The 15,107-nt window shown below is 43.7% G+C and overlaps 4 protein-coding genes and 1 non-coding gene across 5 annotated transcripts; 3 read left to right on the top strand and 2 right to left on the bottom strand.

Annotated features, from left to right (window-relative positions):
- Positions 1 to 1,522: 1,522 nt before the first annotated feature.
- On the top strand, positions 1,523 to 2,838 carry LOC108076597 (thioredoxin-related transmembrane protein 2 homolog). Its single transcript, XM_017169510.3, has one exon. It carries the CDS (start codon positions 1,750 to 1,752, stop codon positions 2,563 to 2,565), a length of 816 nt encoding a protein of 271 aa, XP_017024999.1. The 5' UTR covers positions 1,523 to 1,749; the 3' UTR covers positions 2,566 to 2,838.
- Positions 2,839 to 5,139: 2,301 nt separating this feature from the next.
- On the bottom strand, positions 5,140 to 5,211 carry TRNAH-GUG (transfer RNA histidin (anticodon GUG)). Its single transcript has one exon. It is a non-coding gene; the product is annotated as a tRNA-His (tRNA).
- Positions 5,212 to 7,947: 2,736 nt separating this feature from the next.
- Ir56b (Ionotropic receptor 56b) lies at positions 7,948 to 8,769 on the top strand. The gene has a single exon (XM_017169487.2). The coding sequence runs from the start codon at positions 7,948 to 7,950 to the stop codon at positions 8,767 to 8,769; it is 822 nt and encodes a 273-aa protein (XP_017024976.2).
- Positions 8,770 to 9,768: 999 nt separating this feature from the next.
- On the top strand, positions 9,769 to 11,505 carry Ir56c (Ionotropic receptor 56c). The gene has a single exon (XM_017169488.1). It carries the CDS (start codon positions 9,769 to 9,771, stop codon positions 11,503 to 11,505), a length of 1,737 nt encoding a protein of 578 aa, XP_017024977.1.
- A 125-nt stretch (positions 11,506 to 11,630) lies between these two features.
- Ir56d (Ionotropic receptor 56d) lies at positions 11,631 to 13,541 on the bottom strand. The gene has a single exon (XM_017169609.1). It carries the CDS (start codon positions 13,539 to 13,541, stop codon positions 11,631 to 11,633), a length of 1,911 nt encoding a protein of 636 aa, XP_017025098.1.
- Positions 13,542 to 15,107: the final 1,566 nt, after the last annotated feature.

Here is a 15,107-nt window from a genome sequence, read left to right as displayed (position 1 = left end):
TGGCCGTTGTTTTGTTTTGTTTCGGTTCTACTTTTTACATCGATGCCCATTATTTTCGAGCTCTCCGGGATGGGGGACTGGGAATGATGCTTCGAGAGGTATCTGCGAGCGACAGATGCTCCTGATATACACTTCCGTGGCAATCAAAGCCCTCGATCTCTAGACGATTTTCGCTTGGCCCAGCAAGATTAAGGGTTCGTATTCCCATCTCGGTTGACCATGTACTCGAATAGGACTGGTAATCTTTATTTTAAGTACTCGAAACTGGCTGAATCCGGTTTGCCACACACTTCAGCATAGTCGTATAGTCAAGGAGCATTCGAGATTAAATTAAAAACTGACCTAAGCGCATGTTGTTTATTTAAATATTAAATTTTAATGTTTGTTTATAATGGTACTCCTCCCAAGGCAGTGTAGACGGTGTAGGTGCTTTTGCACCTTTTGATTTATGTGATTAGTCATGATTGGGAATTTTCCAGTATTTACATTTTGGGTGAACAAAAATGCAATAAATTAAAGAAGCTCTTGGGTGGTTTACTATTAATATAATTATATATTTACCTATTTTCAGATTTCAGCATTTTTGAGGAGGTTTTTACACCATTTAGTCTGCTTTTTGAGCTTAGGGATATTTTCTTTTAACTTGAAAAAAGAAATTTAAATACTTATTCCTTACTTTTCTCAAGTTTAACAATATATAAATAACTTTTTCAATCACTTCTTAACCAAGTTTTCAAAAAGATAAAATTCATTAAATTATAAAACCTACCTTATGATAATAATTGATAATAAACTAATCCTCACTATTTACCAGAAATTAAAATTAGCCCCAAGAACATATAAAAACGCAACTTTCTGTATTTGCCAGCTTAACACAAACACTACACATTTACATTAATAAAAATATATTCCAATAAAAAATAATCAGAATAAAACAAAGAGATGCCAACTACTTAGTGAAACCAGTAAATAGGTGGGTGATCCGATGGGGATCATGGGTCTGACCCTCGTAAAACGCTCTCAATAATACGATTATAAATAAATCGCTTATTCCAGTGACGCGCAATGTGTTTACTACAAAAAAAAAAAGTAATCTTTGCACAATGCCGGGGAGCCAGTCACAGTGCTGATAGCATTAGCTGTGCAGAGATAGTGCCCTCTGGCTCCATGAAGTATGTAGAGGTACAATATTCTCACAGTATTCACACAGTTTCAAACACACATTTTTATTTTGGAACTATGCAAAAAGACTAAAAAAGAGGCCTGAAATACATTTGTGGAGATAATGAGCCACGAGCGTCTCGGAGATCACGTAGAGCGAGTCGTTTTTGTTCGTTTTTCGTGATTAAAGCCTTGGCATGTGTGAAGATAATGAAGATCCTCGATGATTTTTCCTTTTTTTCGCAATGGCCTCTGCGGCAAAGTTCAACAATCCGTCAACGGCTCTTGCAAAAATCTGACGTAACAATGTCAGGCATTAAAACAATTTACTTATCAGTCGCAGACACTTTTGCGGCAAACGTTGCTCCCCGATTTGAATTTCAGAGGGCGCCAAACAGTCTGGCTGGTTTCGCAGCACTCTTTCTCACCAGGTGGCAACTCCTGCCAAAGGCACTGAGGCCACGCATTTGTGGTGAACGGCGTTGCTAAAATTAACAATTGCTCGTCAAAAGCAAGAAAAGAAAAACTCGGGAAATTGTTAATTAAAAGCGTGACCCACATCCAAACACTCAGCCGCCGGACGACGCCATGACGTGGAAGAAGCAACTGGCCATACTGGCCAAGCCCTACTACTGGGTGAACATCCTGCTGGCCGTTTCCTATCTGCTGGCCAAGAAGACCCAGTTTGTCTGCACCCGCCTGTTCAGCCTGCTCGAGGAGGACGAAGCCTGCGATTTGGACAGTCGCGAGGTGGAGATCCTGTTCTTCCTGCTAATCGTTGTGATGATCCGGTCGCGCAAGACGGGCGCCGTCACCATGATCAACTACCTGTCATCGTCGTTCCTGTATACAAAGGTCGCCAACGCCATCCTGTGGGCCTACGCAGACTTCCGCTACGGCCTGGGCTTCCTGCTGGTCTGCGTGCTCGTGGGCATGGTGCTGCCGGAACCCTCGTACCGCGGCCCCGAACACATCACCTACTTCCGGAACTCGCAGGTGTTCGAGGAGGAACTGGTCCGCGACAAGCGCACCAGCTGGCTGATCTGCTTCTACACGGTGTGGAATCCCAGCTGCGTCAACTTTGCCCCCATCTTCGCAGAGCTCTCGGCGGAGTACAACACGGACCACCTGAAGTTCGGCAAGATCGACATTGGACGCTTCCCAGACGTGGCGCAAAAGTACCGCATCTCGGATAGCAGCTTCTCCCGCCAGCTGCCCACTGTGGTGCTGTTCCAGCAGGGCAAGGAGACTGAACGGCGGCCGTGCGTCGACAACAAGGGCAAACTGCAAAAGTTCTTCTTCTCCAGCGACAATGTGCGCGCCACCTTTGGACTGAACCAGCTGTACAAGGAGGCAGTGGAGCGGCTGCCCGCTGCGCCCAAGGAGTCGAAGAAGGCACAGTAAAGACACAGCATCATCCTCTAGCAGCCACCTCATCTCATTTCTGCGTGCACGTGCTAATCTATGTGTTATTTGTCTAGTTTTTAGTTTATCTTAAATTATTGAGTCGGTTTGAGGTCGCTGCCACCGCCGGAGACACGTACAATTGCACTAACAATTGCAACGTGCACTCATCGCGTTGCCATTGTATAAATTATTTATGTAGCTTTGCATTTGCATATTTAATTTGTAGCTAATAACGAGGTTACCAAATATATTTTAACTAATGTGAAATGAGTTAACGAAAATTGAGTTTTTATTATTTCCCCCCGCCAAGTGCTTAGTGTTTTATTCAATTAGCAGTTCCTCAAACGATCATTTCCGTTGCTTGTTTAAGATTCAAAGCTAGGGACTTTAAGAGGGTCGAGAGAAGCACTAATTGGGAGTGTAAAGAATGATATTCTAGGTAGAAATGGAGCTATAAAATAATTAAAAGTAAAAGTTAAAAGAAGTCTTAGGAATAAGTCACGAAAATAAAGAAAACATTCTTCTTTTTGTAATAAGAAGAAAAAAAATTAGAAATTTTATAAATTTAAGCAAAATTAGTTTCAAATTTGGTTAATTATTAAATATAAATAATTTAATTTTAAATAAATTTTGTTATTTTCAGTGTATCTATAAAAAATCGATTTTGGAAAGGTTCGAAACTAAGAAACCAAGGTTGTGGCCCCTGCTAACTCTTGTTAAATTCAACTTTTTCGAAATATAACGTAAATATTCCCTTGTCTTGCCTTTTAAATTGTGATAACATGCCGTGAAACCCCTCACACCCCCCGCTTGTTTATGAAATATAAAATGTAAATATAAAATGTAAAGGGGCCAAGCCGTCGTTACAGTGAATGTGTTAAGCGAAATTGTATAACAATGGAAATGGCACAACAAAACCGTTTCCGGCGTGTTGCGCTCCCAGACATTGGGCCGTATAGACAGGCTATAATATATACATATATGTAGATATGGTCGTATGGAGAGAAAGGACGTACTCACCCGGGCAGACGCAAATCCCTTTTATCCATTCAATATACCCACAAACACACACAATACAGGCGAGTGCACACCCACCCACTGACGGGAGCCCACAGATGGGAGCGAAAGGCTTTTGCGGTTAATATTTGTATTTTTACTTTATTTTCAATGAAACGGCATGGAAATGGCCATTGCATTATACGTGCATTGTGCTCCCATTGCGTATGGTAAATAATACGATTGTCTCACATGAGCCTGGGCGTTTTATTTGCACCAAAGTTAAATTCCTGCCTTTGTGGGGGAAGTGAGCGACAAGATTCTCACCGAAGTGGAGCAATTATTGTCGCGTCTGTTCCGGCGTTTAATCAGGGTTCCAGGTCCTGCTCCTGCTCCTCTGTATCAGCTGTCGTGGCCAGCAAAACGGTGGTGGTATTCGCGTTTTACCGGCAGTCGTCCTCCCACACGACCAGGCGCTGTCATCCGCTCCTCATGGCCAAAATCCAATAAGCACTTGCCTCCCAGCGACAGCAAAACGCATTGTCGTCGCTATTTTCACGTTGATTTCCCTCATTGCTGCTGTCTTCTGCTGCTACCCGAAACCAGTGCTGGCCAGATTCAATTGATTTTGAGTGATTTTTTGGCCAATACCCTGGCTTTTAAGCACTATAAAGGGAGTGTATCTAATGGTTTTATATTTAGAAAGTTGGATAGATGTACAGGTAAAGGTAGTTTTCCGAATAAAACCTCAAGTTATATAGTCTTTAAAGTTTTTTTTTAATAATTAATAGATAATATATTGGGTTTCCTTTGAGAACAGATCAACTTCTAGGTCAATAGAACTGTCTACCAGTCTTGAATTTCATTCTCATATATTCCTCAATTTATCAGGTAAATATATAAATATTTTCTATTTTAATCTCTAGACCTCTAGGGTAGTCAGAGTCCCAGAATCTATTGATGTTTAATGTTACGTTTGCGCTTCGCTTTGGGTGCCCGTATTTTTTATTGCGTTTTTATGTCAACACCAGCTGGCAGCGTCTTAATATCGTTCGGTCGAGCTGCCTTTTTGGCCTGGAGTGGGTTCTTGTGTATTTCTGTCAATTGCTCACAATTAAATTAAAATTCAAGTCAATGCCAGTTGCTGTTGAATTCGCAAGTCGAAGCCGCAAGGCAGGACAATTGAAGCCAGGCACACAGGTGTTTCCTTTATTATTTAACGTGTGGTATTTCACAAAAGCGATAAAATAAATCAATTTTCGTTTAAGATTTGATTAAAGAAGATAATCTAATAACGTTTACCGGGTGTCCCTTTTGTATAGCCTGAGGGGGATATTGATTTGTTTGGTGTATATATCTAGGATTAAAGTTTTAAAATCACTAAAGGAAAGTCTTTAAAGATAACTATGATCACAGCATCCTTAAAAATAAAAATAATTTTGACAGAAAAATTTATACAACAAGTTTTAATTATCATAAATTATATAATCAAATATGTTTCTTAAACAATTAAGATTTTAACAAAATAATAATAAAAAAATCGCACCCTCTCCGTGACAATGCGTATTGCAGCATTGCCGTGACCAGGATTCGAACCTGGGTTACCACGGCCACAACGTGGGGTCCTAACCACTAGACGATCACGGCTACGAGGCACGTTGAATCACCGACCGCGAATCGCCAACAGAAGCGGCATGCTACGGCTACAGCCACAGCGGCACCGGTTGGATTTGCCTGCACTTCTTTGCTCTTTAACAACTTGTTTTTGGAGCAACTACCTCTAATCACCGCAGCACCAACAACAACAACAACAACAAAAGACAGACAAAAACAGTGAAAGTACGAGTTGCTTTGAAAGCAACCAACCACAGCCGCAGACAGTGCGACAGACCGACTGCCGATAAACAAGATTTTGGTTCATAAATTAATTTGAATTTGCCAAGCCAGCAGAAGTGGAAGTGGGTTTGCTGGGGGGCGGGAATGGGGCGTGTATACGTTCTGCTATCAGCATCGGTTTTGCTGTTCTCCGGTTCGAAATACTATATATTTTGGGGGGATGGGCCAGCACGGTAGTTGCGAAAGCAAAAAGTTTCAAAAATAGAACAAAAAACAAGAAAGAAAGCTAACTTTGGGCAGCCAAAGTTTGTATACACTTGCAGGTAACAAATAAAATATATCATAATTAAGCCAAAAATGCATTAATTTCGATTCGGAAAGCAGTTTTGTGTTAGTTTTTATTAATTAAAAAAAACTGCATACCAAATTTAAAATTTTAAGAATCAAAATTTTTGGCCATTTTTGCTAATTTTAATTTATCAAATTTCGCAAAAATGGCCAAGAAATCGATTTCTTCCGGACATGTCTAGAAAGATTCGCATGTTAATGCTGATCAAAAATATATATGGTTTATGGGGTCGGAAATGATTCCTTGACTTAGAAAAATATTATTTTGTATTATAAAATCTGATTTTTTATATTAAAAAACTTCTTGATTTTTTTTTTAAATTAAAAATATCATAACTCGGCCAAAAGAGCATTAATTTTAAATCGGAAAACTGTTCTGTACTAGACTTTCTGCAGTTAATAAATCTGCATACTTCATTTAAAAATTTTGAAAATTCAATTTTTTATGAAAATCAAAAATTTTAATGATGTAACCCCTTATAAAATTTCCCAAAAATGGCCAAAAATTCGATTTCTTCCTGACATGTCTACAAAGATTCCCCTGTTGATGCTGATCAAGAATATATATACTTTATAGGGTCGGAAACGTCTCCTTCACTGCGTTGCAAACTTCTGACTGAAATTATAATACCCTGCAAGGGTATAAAAAAACCATGAATACATTTAGTACGATGCGACACCAATGGCATGGATTTATTTGAATTTCTTTTACATATTTTATGGCAAAGACCAAGGAATTTAAAAATATTTATTTACCCAGCAGGAATAAACAAATTTGTGAGCAATGATCGCAATGGGATTTTTAGTTAAGGAATTTAATTTATTTATAGGAAGTTGATGGTTTTCTTTAAATATTATGATTTATTTTTAAATATAAATTTAAAATAAATATGAATTTTATAATAAATGTATTATTTTTGTATTATTTTTGCAAGCATAAATCTTGTAGTAGTTAATAAATCAAAGTACTTGCCCAGCCTTATCAATAGACTAGTTCTTATCAATTCAATATAATTTATAAGAGCTTGTTTCGATTTCAAATGAAAGCGAACTTGATAACATTCGTATGTTTCTTTACTTAAATACATTTTCTTTGCTATTAAATTTCATATTTGTTCCTTTTGAACAAAATTTCCCCTGCATAAGGTTTCATTAGTTTTTTCTTCTTTTAATAAATACAATTTTTTAAAAGATACTTTAATTATCAGCGAATAAAACACTCCATTTAATTATCACCTTTTTTGCTTACATTTAATGATAACTTTGCCATACTCAAATTGAACAAAAATTGAAGCTTCCCCCTTTTTTCAGTTGGCCTTTCATAAAACTTGTGGCAAATGGATTTATTTATTCACCTGGGATTAATACTTCATTGCCTTGGCAGCGGTTCAATTAATAAATATAAAGAGGCAGCCTTTTTGCTATCCGGAAACACATACAAACATATGTAGTATCCTCGACATTCAGTGAACTTTTCGCTATTCCTGAAACAATCCTGAAACAGGTTTCAATTGCCAGCAACCGAAACTCGCCAACCATAACTTGTACAATCCAGTTTGATTTAATTTTGCGTTTAACGATTCTGTAATTACCCATAAGTGCAATATTATTTAAATGGCACTTTTGTTTTTATTGTGTGGCCCATTTGCAAACACGAGGGTGGAAATCGTCGTCCTCGTTGTTTTGTAGCTTCGAAGCCCTAAAAAAAAAATTGAAAAGTATTTACATGAAAGCAGCACACACACACGAGCCGTGAAGTCCTCGCGGGGATTTTTTTGTGTGACTTTTGTGGCCTGTTTTTTTGAATATAGGACGGTTTTTGTGAACGGTGAAAGTAGCCGCGCTCCAATAACCATGCAAAGGTTTTGGGGAATGGCGCATCGGACCGCATAACAAAGTCCGTTACGTATTTGTGAAAATATTTTTTTGATAAGTGGCATATATAGCCTTACTGCTGCCCAAGTATGGGTTCCAGAGACAATCTCTGTTATAATCGGCAGGACACAAAAACGTGCCATTAAACGGCAGATCTTTGAACTTTTGCATTTCAAACACAAACCGGATTTCCTATACTATATATCGCTGCTGTCGCCAGCCAGTCTGCCAGGTTCAGGGTCAACTTTTTGCGTGCAGTATCGATGGCATGTCACCCTTATAAAGGTGGCCAGGAGCATGCCAGTTTCAATAGTCCGCCGCAAAATGCTCGACACGGTCGACACGGAGCTGGCAAATGGAACGATCCATTCGCCGTACAGCTTTGACATTCCGCACGCCTTCATCTTCAACGACACCCTGCAACCCAATGCTATCTATGGCGGTCCCTATCTGGAGATAGTGAAGCACTTTGCCAAGGCGCACCACTTTCGACTGGAGCTGGATCCCGTCGAGAGTCTGCCCAAGAAGTCAGTGGTGGAGGAGGACATTGCCGCCGGCATTTACAACCTATCGCTGCACGGAGTGACTATGCGTCCTGACAAGATCGGCAAGTTCTCGGCCGTGACGCGGCACAGCTATCCTCTGGAGCTGATGATGAACTGTGTGATGGTACCGCTGGCTCCCGAGCTGCCCAAGTGGATGTACATGGTGTGGCCGTTGGGCAGGTACATTTGGACGTCCATCGTCCTGGGCACCTTCTACGTGGCCCTTCTGCTGCGCTACGTGCACTGGCGGGAGCCGGGGAACGCAACAAAGTCCTATACGCGGAACGTGCTCCACGCCATGGCCCTCCTGATGTTCAGCCCCAATATGAACATGACGGTGAAGCTGAAGCACGCCTCGCTGCGCGTGATCGTCTTTTACATGCTGCTCTTCGTCTTGGGATTCATACTGACCAACTACCACATCAGCCACATGACGGCCTTCGACATGAAACCGGTGTTCCTCCGCCCCATCGATAACTGGGCGGATTTGATACGCTCGAAGCTGCGTATAGTCATCCCAGAGACGCTGCTGGAGGAGCTGCGCTGGCTGCCGGTGGTGGACACCACTCCGTTGGATCCGCAGTTTGACGCGCGCAGCTGACAGGACTATCAGGCCCTGCTGGCGAGTCCTTCACGTTCTTACGCGTATGTGGTCACCCAGGACGCCTGGATATTCTTCAATCGGCAGCAGCGCGTGCTCATCCAGCCGTACTTCCACCTGTCCAAGGTGTGCTTCGGCGGCTTGTTCAATGCCCTGCCCATGAGCATCAAAGCAAGCTTTGCTGGGTCCCTGGACCACTTCATCCTAAATGTTTGGCAGGCGGGATTGTGGAATCACTGGGAGGAGGTGGCCTTTGGCTATGCCAAGCGTGCTGGCTATGCTAAGGTATTCCTGGATACGTATCCTGTGGAGCCGCTGAACTTGGAGTTTTTTAACACGGCCTGGATTGTTTTGGTTTTGGGATTACCCCTCAGCTCTTTGGTCTATTTTTTGGAGTTGTATATTCATCGTCGCAGGGCAAGGCGGCTGCAATATGACCGCTTCGAGTGCTATGATGGATAATTTTGTGATTGGTTTTTAAAGGAAAATGAGTTCTGAATAACACCTTAGAAAGTTTACATACAAATTTAATAAATTCTATTTAAAGGCTTAAAGTAATAGTTATACTTATTTGGAAAACGATTTACATGTCCATTGGTGTAACATCAAAGACGTAATGATTTGTACATTAAATCATACCCAACTTCACGGCTTATTTACTCACATGAAACACGGATTAATTATCTAGGGATTCAGTAGCAAAAAAGCGTCAAAGGGATGTTTACTATATTTTTTCAATGCACAAGGGTCTTCAGCTTGCAGTAAAACGACGCATAACATTCATAAAAGGATGTTTTAATTGGAGCTCACACTTTCCCACAGGACCCATTACCCCGACCCAGGAAAAGAGTGTTCAATCGGGGCAAACAACTTAACCTGCTTAGCGAAACGTGGGTTTGTTCAATTAATTCGTGGAGCTTCTTGGGCTTAGTCATGCGGTCTTCGCCACTTATAGGCCTTTTTCTACTGGCGACATGCCCTCCGAACCAAGGATGGAACATGAAGTACGTTCTCGATTTGTTAACTCCGTTTGCCAGCCAGAACATATTCCAGGAAATCGTGTGGTTTGTCAGTCCGCACCAGCGCTTGGAGCAGACCGACGAGTTCATAAGGCGCATTGACGAGGCCTTCGGGAAGACAGCCACCCAGACGGTGGTTAATAACAACACGGAAATGCGTATGATTCACTCGTCGGCCAGAAGGAACCACATGAGCTTTGTGTTCACCACAGGAGCAGATGATCCCATTATGAAGGTATTTAGCAAGGTGTTGCTCGGGCGGCACTTTTACTTTTCGATGATAATGTACGTGGACAAAGTGAGCGACATGCAGCCCATTCAGGACATACTGCTCTTCGCCTACAACCAGCAGTTCATAAACTCGATGGTCTACTTTGAGTCTGAGGAGGGCATCAATCAGATCTTTGGAGTGGCCAAGTTTCCCTCCATGGTGTTCGAGAATCGCACTGACTTCAACGCTTATATGAGAAAAATGTACAATAAGATCCTGAATGCACGCTCCGATGTGGAGGGTTTCGGGTTTGCTACGCCCTTGCGCCAGGACCTGCCACATCTCTTCCAGTCCCGAGGCCGCAACGACGGAAGTACCTATCGGATCATCGAGACCTTTGTCCAGTTCGTCAACGGCACCTTTGCGGAGCTTCCCATGCCGCTAGATGCCCTGGGCGGCAAGGTTATCAATATGAAGCAGACCCTGCAGATGGTTCGCGAACGCCAGATGGAGTTCTGCGCCCATGCCTACGCCCTGTTCATGCCCGATGAAGAACTGGAGAAAACCTACCCGCTGCTGGTGGTGCAATGGTGCCTAATGGTTCCGCTCTACAACAGTGTTTCCACTTACTTGTACCCCCTGCAGCCTTTTGCCTGGAACGTGTGGTTCTTCGCCGTGGGAGCTCTGTTTGCCTTGGTTTTCCTGGAGCTGATGTGGCTCAGGATGTTCGGAGGAGACTGGTTAGGGTATCACGGCGCTGTTCTGGACTCCTTTTGCTACATTATCAATGTGCCCACTGAGGGCCAAGTGCAGCAGCCCTGCCTTCTTCGATTTCTCCTGCTTGGCACGGTTTTCTTCCATGGATTTTTCCTTTCCGCCTACTACACCTCGAATTTGGGCAGTATTTTGACTGTGAACCTCTTCCATGCCCAGATCAACACCATGGACGACATTGTGAGTGCCCAGCTGCCCGTCATGATCATTGACTACGAGATGGAGTTCCTGCTGAATCTGAATAAGGAGTTGCCCCAGGAGTTTCTCAAGCTGCTCAGACCCGTGGACTCTGGAGTCTTTGCAGCTCATCAAACAAGATTCAATAGCTCCTTTGCCTACTTTGTAACCGAGGATCAGTGGCAGTTCCTTGACGAGCAGCAGCTGCACTTGAAGCATCGCCTCTTTAAAATGAGCAGCATCTGCTTTGGTTCCTACCACCTGGCTTTTCCCCTGCAGATGGACTCATCCTTGTGGCGGGATATCGAGTACTTTACGTTCCGCATCCACTCCTCGGGCCTGCTCAATTTCTACGCTCGCAGCAGTTTCGGATCTGCCCTTCATGGTGGTTTGGTAGAGCGTTTGCCGGAGAATCAGGAGTACACATCCGCCGGAATGCAACACCTAGCCATTGCCTTTATTTTCCTGCTAGTGATGAGTGCTTTATCCGGGATTGTGTTCCTTCTGGAGGTGCTATCTGAAGGCACTTCGCGTAGTCTGTTTGTTTATCAATAAAATGGAAGGGCTAAAATCCTTTCTCACCAAGAAAATCCCCTAGATAACGTTCTAATTAATTACATTTTATTGATTATAATAACAAGATATATAATGTGATCCACAAGTAATCTATACTCTATATTTTACACCCTCATAAACCGCCTAAGAAAGGACCTTGGCTTACGGGTTATTTTAACAATAGGGCGGCGTCTAAGGGTCACATGCTCGTACCACTTCATCTCCGCAGCAAAGGCCATTCCAGACACCACCAGGCCGAAGGTCCAAGTGCGCAGCATGCTGGAGAAGAAGCTCAGGCTGAGGGCCATCGGCTCCTCAACGATAAGATGCACCTGGATGCGTTTTAGGTGCACGGCCTCCCAGAAGGCCTCTCGCTTCCAGTGGTTCATGAGGCCCGCCTGCTGGGCTATCATGATGTACTCCGTCATGGATGAGCGCAAATGGGAGTCCGCGTGCATGGGATAGACGTGATAGAAGGGGCCCTCGCAGATGTCTGTCAGCCGGAAGATAGGCTTTCGCAGGTGATGCTGCTGCATGTCCAGAAATCGCCAGCGATCGCTGCTGACGGTATAGCCAAAAGTGGTGTTGAATGGCTCCCGATGGAGGTCCATCATATGCTTATCCACAATATCCACTTGGCGCATGTAGCTGGGTGGGTATTGCCGCGGCGACTTGACCATCCTTTCGTGCTCGTCGGCCACCACCAGGATCCGCAGATTGGCCTCCACCACATCCTGCACCGTGTTCACCTGTCGTGATGGCGGGGCCGCGGTGAAGTAGCTGGTCATCCGGGAGGTGTACATGTTCGATGTCACGATGCCCATGATGGCCAGCAGAATGTACAGATAGCGCATACGCAGCGTGGGCGTGCGGATGATGAATGTGGGCGGCATGTAGGTCAGCGTGCAGATGGCTTGCAGGAAGGCGGCGCTAAAATCCCGGGGTTTTAGGGGCGAGCACAGCCAAAGTGCCAGGGCTATGTACAGCGTAAATAGGATGATTAGTATCCATACATTGCCCTGGAGAGCCTCCCGCATGTACTGGTCCTCCGGTGACTGGTTGCGAAAGGGAACCATAATGCAGACGTCGTTGATGCCGATGGGATAGCTATAGCTGACCACATACTTGGTCGTGATCTCCGTGAAGGAGTGTATCAGCGTCTCGTACACTCCCTGGGCCACCAGGTCCAGCATATTCGTCATATTCAGGTAGTCGACCGTCATATTTGAGGTGGTGTCCACCAATGAGGCATTCACGAATTCCAGGAAACCCAGAAACAAGTTGCCGCTGGTCCCATGGACAAAGTTCTTCTCGTAGGCATTCGTCGGCCGATCCGATTTGAAGACCCGCGGCAGATCGTACAGGATGGGCGTTCTCACCTCGTAGCCCTTCATGTCCTTGGCATACTTCTGGAAGAACTCCTCAGGCCTCCATGTGCCCGTCCTGTTGATAACCGAGGGCGTGGGATAGGGCTCCAGCAGGAACACATTGTTCTTGATGGTGACCAGGACGGTGTTGATGAACTGCTTCTTCCAGGCCCACTCGTAGACATCTTTTATCTCGGTCGTAAATTCCGTAAAGGACTCCAAGCTCGATTCAAAGTCACGGCTCTTGAGGCTGGGATACAGAATGAAGATCGTCTTGAGCCAACGAATGCCCCGCAAACTCTGGGCAGCCAGCTCCATGATGGGATCATCGCGATTCGTGGTGTAAACCATCACCAGCGAGGGAGTGCTGATGAACTGCATCATAGGAACCGGTGCATAGTGCTGGCGGGTTATAATCAAATTCGGAGCCAGCGGAAAGTATGTCCAAAAGTCGTGAAAGAACACCTGGGAATCCTTATTCTTTAGATCCAGCCGCTCCGAAATGTAGAAAATAAAGTTCTTGAAGTGATATAGCTGGGTGATGCTAAAGAGCATGTCCAAGACGAATGAGCTGTCTAGCAATTGGATGGTTGTTCCATTCACCATGGAAAGATTACGTGGGAAAATTTCCCGCTCTTGGAGAATAAGCTCTGCAGCCCGACTTGCCATATTGGCTGGGCGAATGCCGGCCAGTTACTGTCAAGTTGAAGGACGACTCGGCCTTTGCATGTGGGCACAGTAAATGGCGGAGCATGGTTAGCATTTTAGCAGGTTATGGTTATGGTTCTGCTGGTTGAAAGTCAATGGCAGTAATGACAATTCAACAGCACAGGAGCGGTTTAAGTTAACTTCAGGAATTCCAAACAATATATCTAGTATTATTCTGATTTGGGCCCCAAAACCCTCCAGCGCTCCTGGTCTTCAATAAGCCCGCTTGTTGAACACGTTTATTGACTCATAAGGCCCTATTGCAATTTTATCTTAAGTGCAAATCGGACATATTTAACTTTTCGCGGTTTATGCGACAAGCGCCATATAATTGGACAAATAGGTTCGGGTCATGCGATGGGGAAAAAGCTGCGGTGGCAGCCCATCGCTTTGTTTTAGCCAAATGCATGCAATCTAGAGCATGGAGTCCCCCAAATTGGGTTCGACAAGGTGGGAAATGGGTCATTTTGTAGGCCTTAATTTGATCAATGAATTTTAAATGGCACTCAAACAAAGTAAAGCTACTATTAAATGCACTTGAAAAATTAAAAACAAAATAAAATCAAATTGTAAAAAATTTATTGTACGATTAATGAGTGTTTTTTATGCTGAATCAACATAAAATTTGCCATAAAATTGAGATATTATACCATAATTATAATTCAGCTTTAAATTTCCCTAAAAGACCAAGTACAAATTAATCCACAAACATGATTAAACGAATTATGCAGTTTCCATGGAAAATTTCAAAGCCAGAGACTGGGTTAAGCTGCTTCTTCTGTTCGTTGCATCCTGTTAGAGGGAATTAAATGTTAGTCAAGGCTTTTTCGCTTCACCAGCCTTAAAACGATGTCGAAGCGGCGGGACGGCATGTTGCATTGCTCATTAAAATTTAATTGCTACAAAAGTCCATAATTGACGCAAATGCCATGAGTCCGGGCGCAGCAGGCACGAAGGCTTATCAGGTCGTGTCTTGGCATTTGAGGCCACACATAGCTGCCTGCCTGCTAATGCAATTAGCCACGAACACCCACATCCACACTTACACTCGCTGGCTCACATGTTGGCCAAAGCGCTGACAAAGGCTCAAAGCCATCTTCAGTGTTTGCGGCTTAGAATATTTATGATTGATGCATTCGATGCTTTTTCCTCTTAGCCGGGCTTTAATGTCCTATTGACAGCTCGGCTTGTGTTGCTTTGTTTGCCCGATGATTTGTCAAAATTCTGTAATTTAACGCTCTGCTAAATCGGTAGTAGCAGTAGTCTTCCTCCTAAGACGGCAAGTTCGTGGGAACCCAGGCAGTTGTCCGACACCTGGAGCTATACTTTCGACGGAAGTTCTGGGCTGAGTGCAGCCCCGGTGACGCTTTTGAAGTCTTGGCCAAAAACAGCAGCATTGTGTTTCCCATCTTGACTTGTTTTTTTTTTTTTTTGGCGCAGTTTTTGCGCTTTTTAATGTTTGCGCCGAAAGCGCTAAAATACATTAAGCCATATTGTGGGCTTAGTGCCTTATTCTCTGCTCAAAAA

The sequence above is a fragment of the Drosophila kikkawai genome, chromosome 2R, assembly GCF_030179895.1.
Source record: "Drosophila kikkawai strain 14028-0561.14 chromosome 2R, DkikHiC1v2, whole genome shotgun sequence".
Classification (NCBI taxonomy): Eukaryota; Metazoa; Arthropoda; class Insecta; order Diptera; family Drosophilidae; genus Drosophila; species Drosophila kikkawai.
The sequence above is the reverse complement of the archived record's forward strand: the minus strand, read 5'-3'. Positions and strand labels throughout refer to the sequence as shown.

Excerpts from the sequence above, each read along its gene's own strand:
- LOC108076597 (XM_017169510.3), top strand. The coding sequence starts at position 1,750 with ATGACGTGGAAGAAGCAACTGGCCATACTGGCCAAGCCCTACTACTGG.
- Ir56b (XM_017169487.2), top strand. The coding sequence starts at position 7,948 with ATGCTCGACACGGTCGACACGGAGCTGGCAAATGGAACGATCCATTCG.
- Ir56c (XM_017169488.1), top strand. The coding sequence starts at position 9,769 with ATGAAGTACGTTCTCGATTTGTTAACTCCGTTTGCCAGCCAGAACATA.
- Ir56d (XM_017169609.1), bottom strand. The coding sequence starts at position 13,541 with ATGGCAAGTCGGGCTGCAGAGCTTATTCTCCAAGAGCGGGAAATTTTC.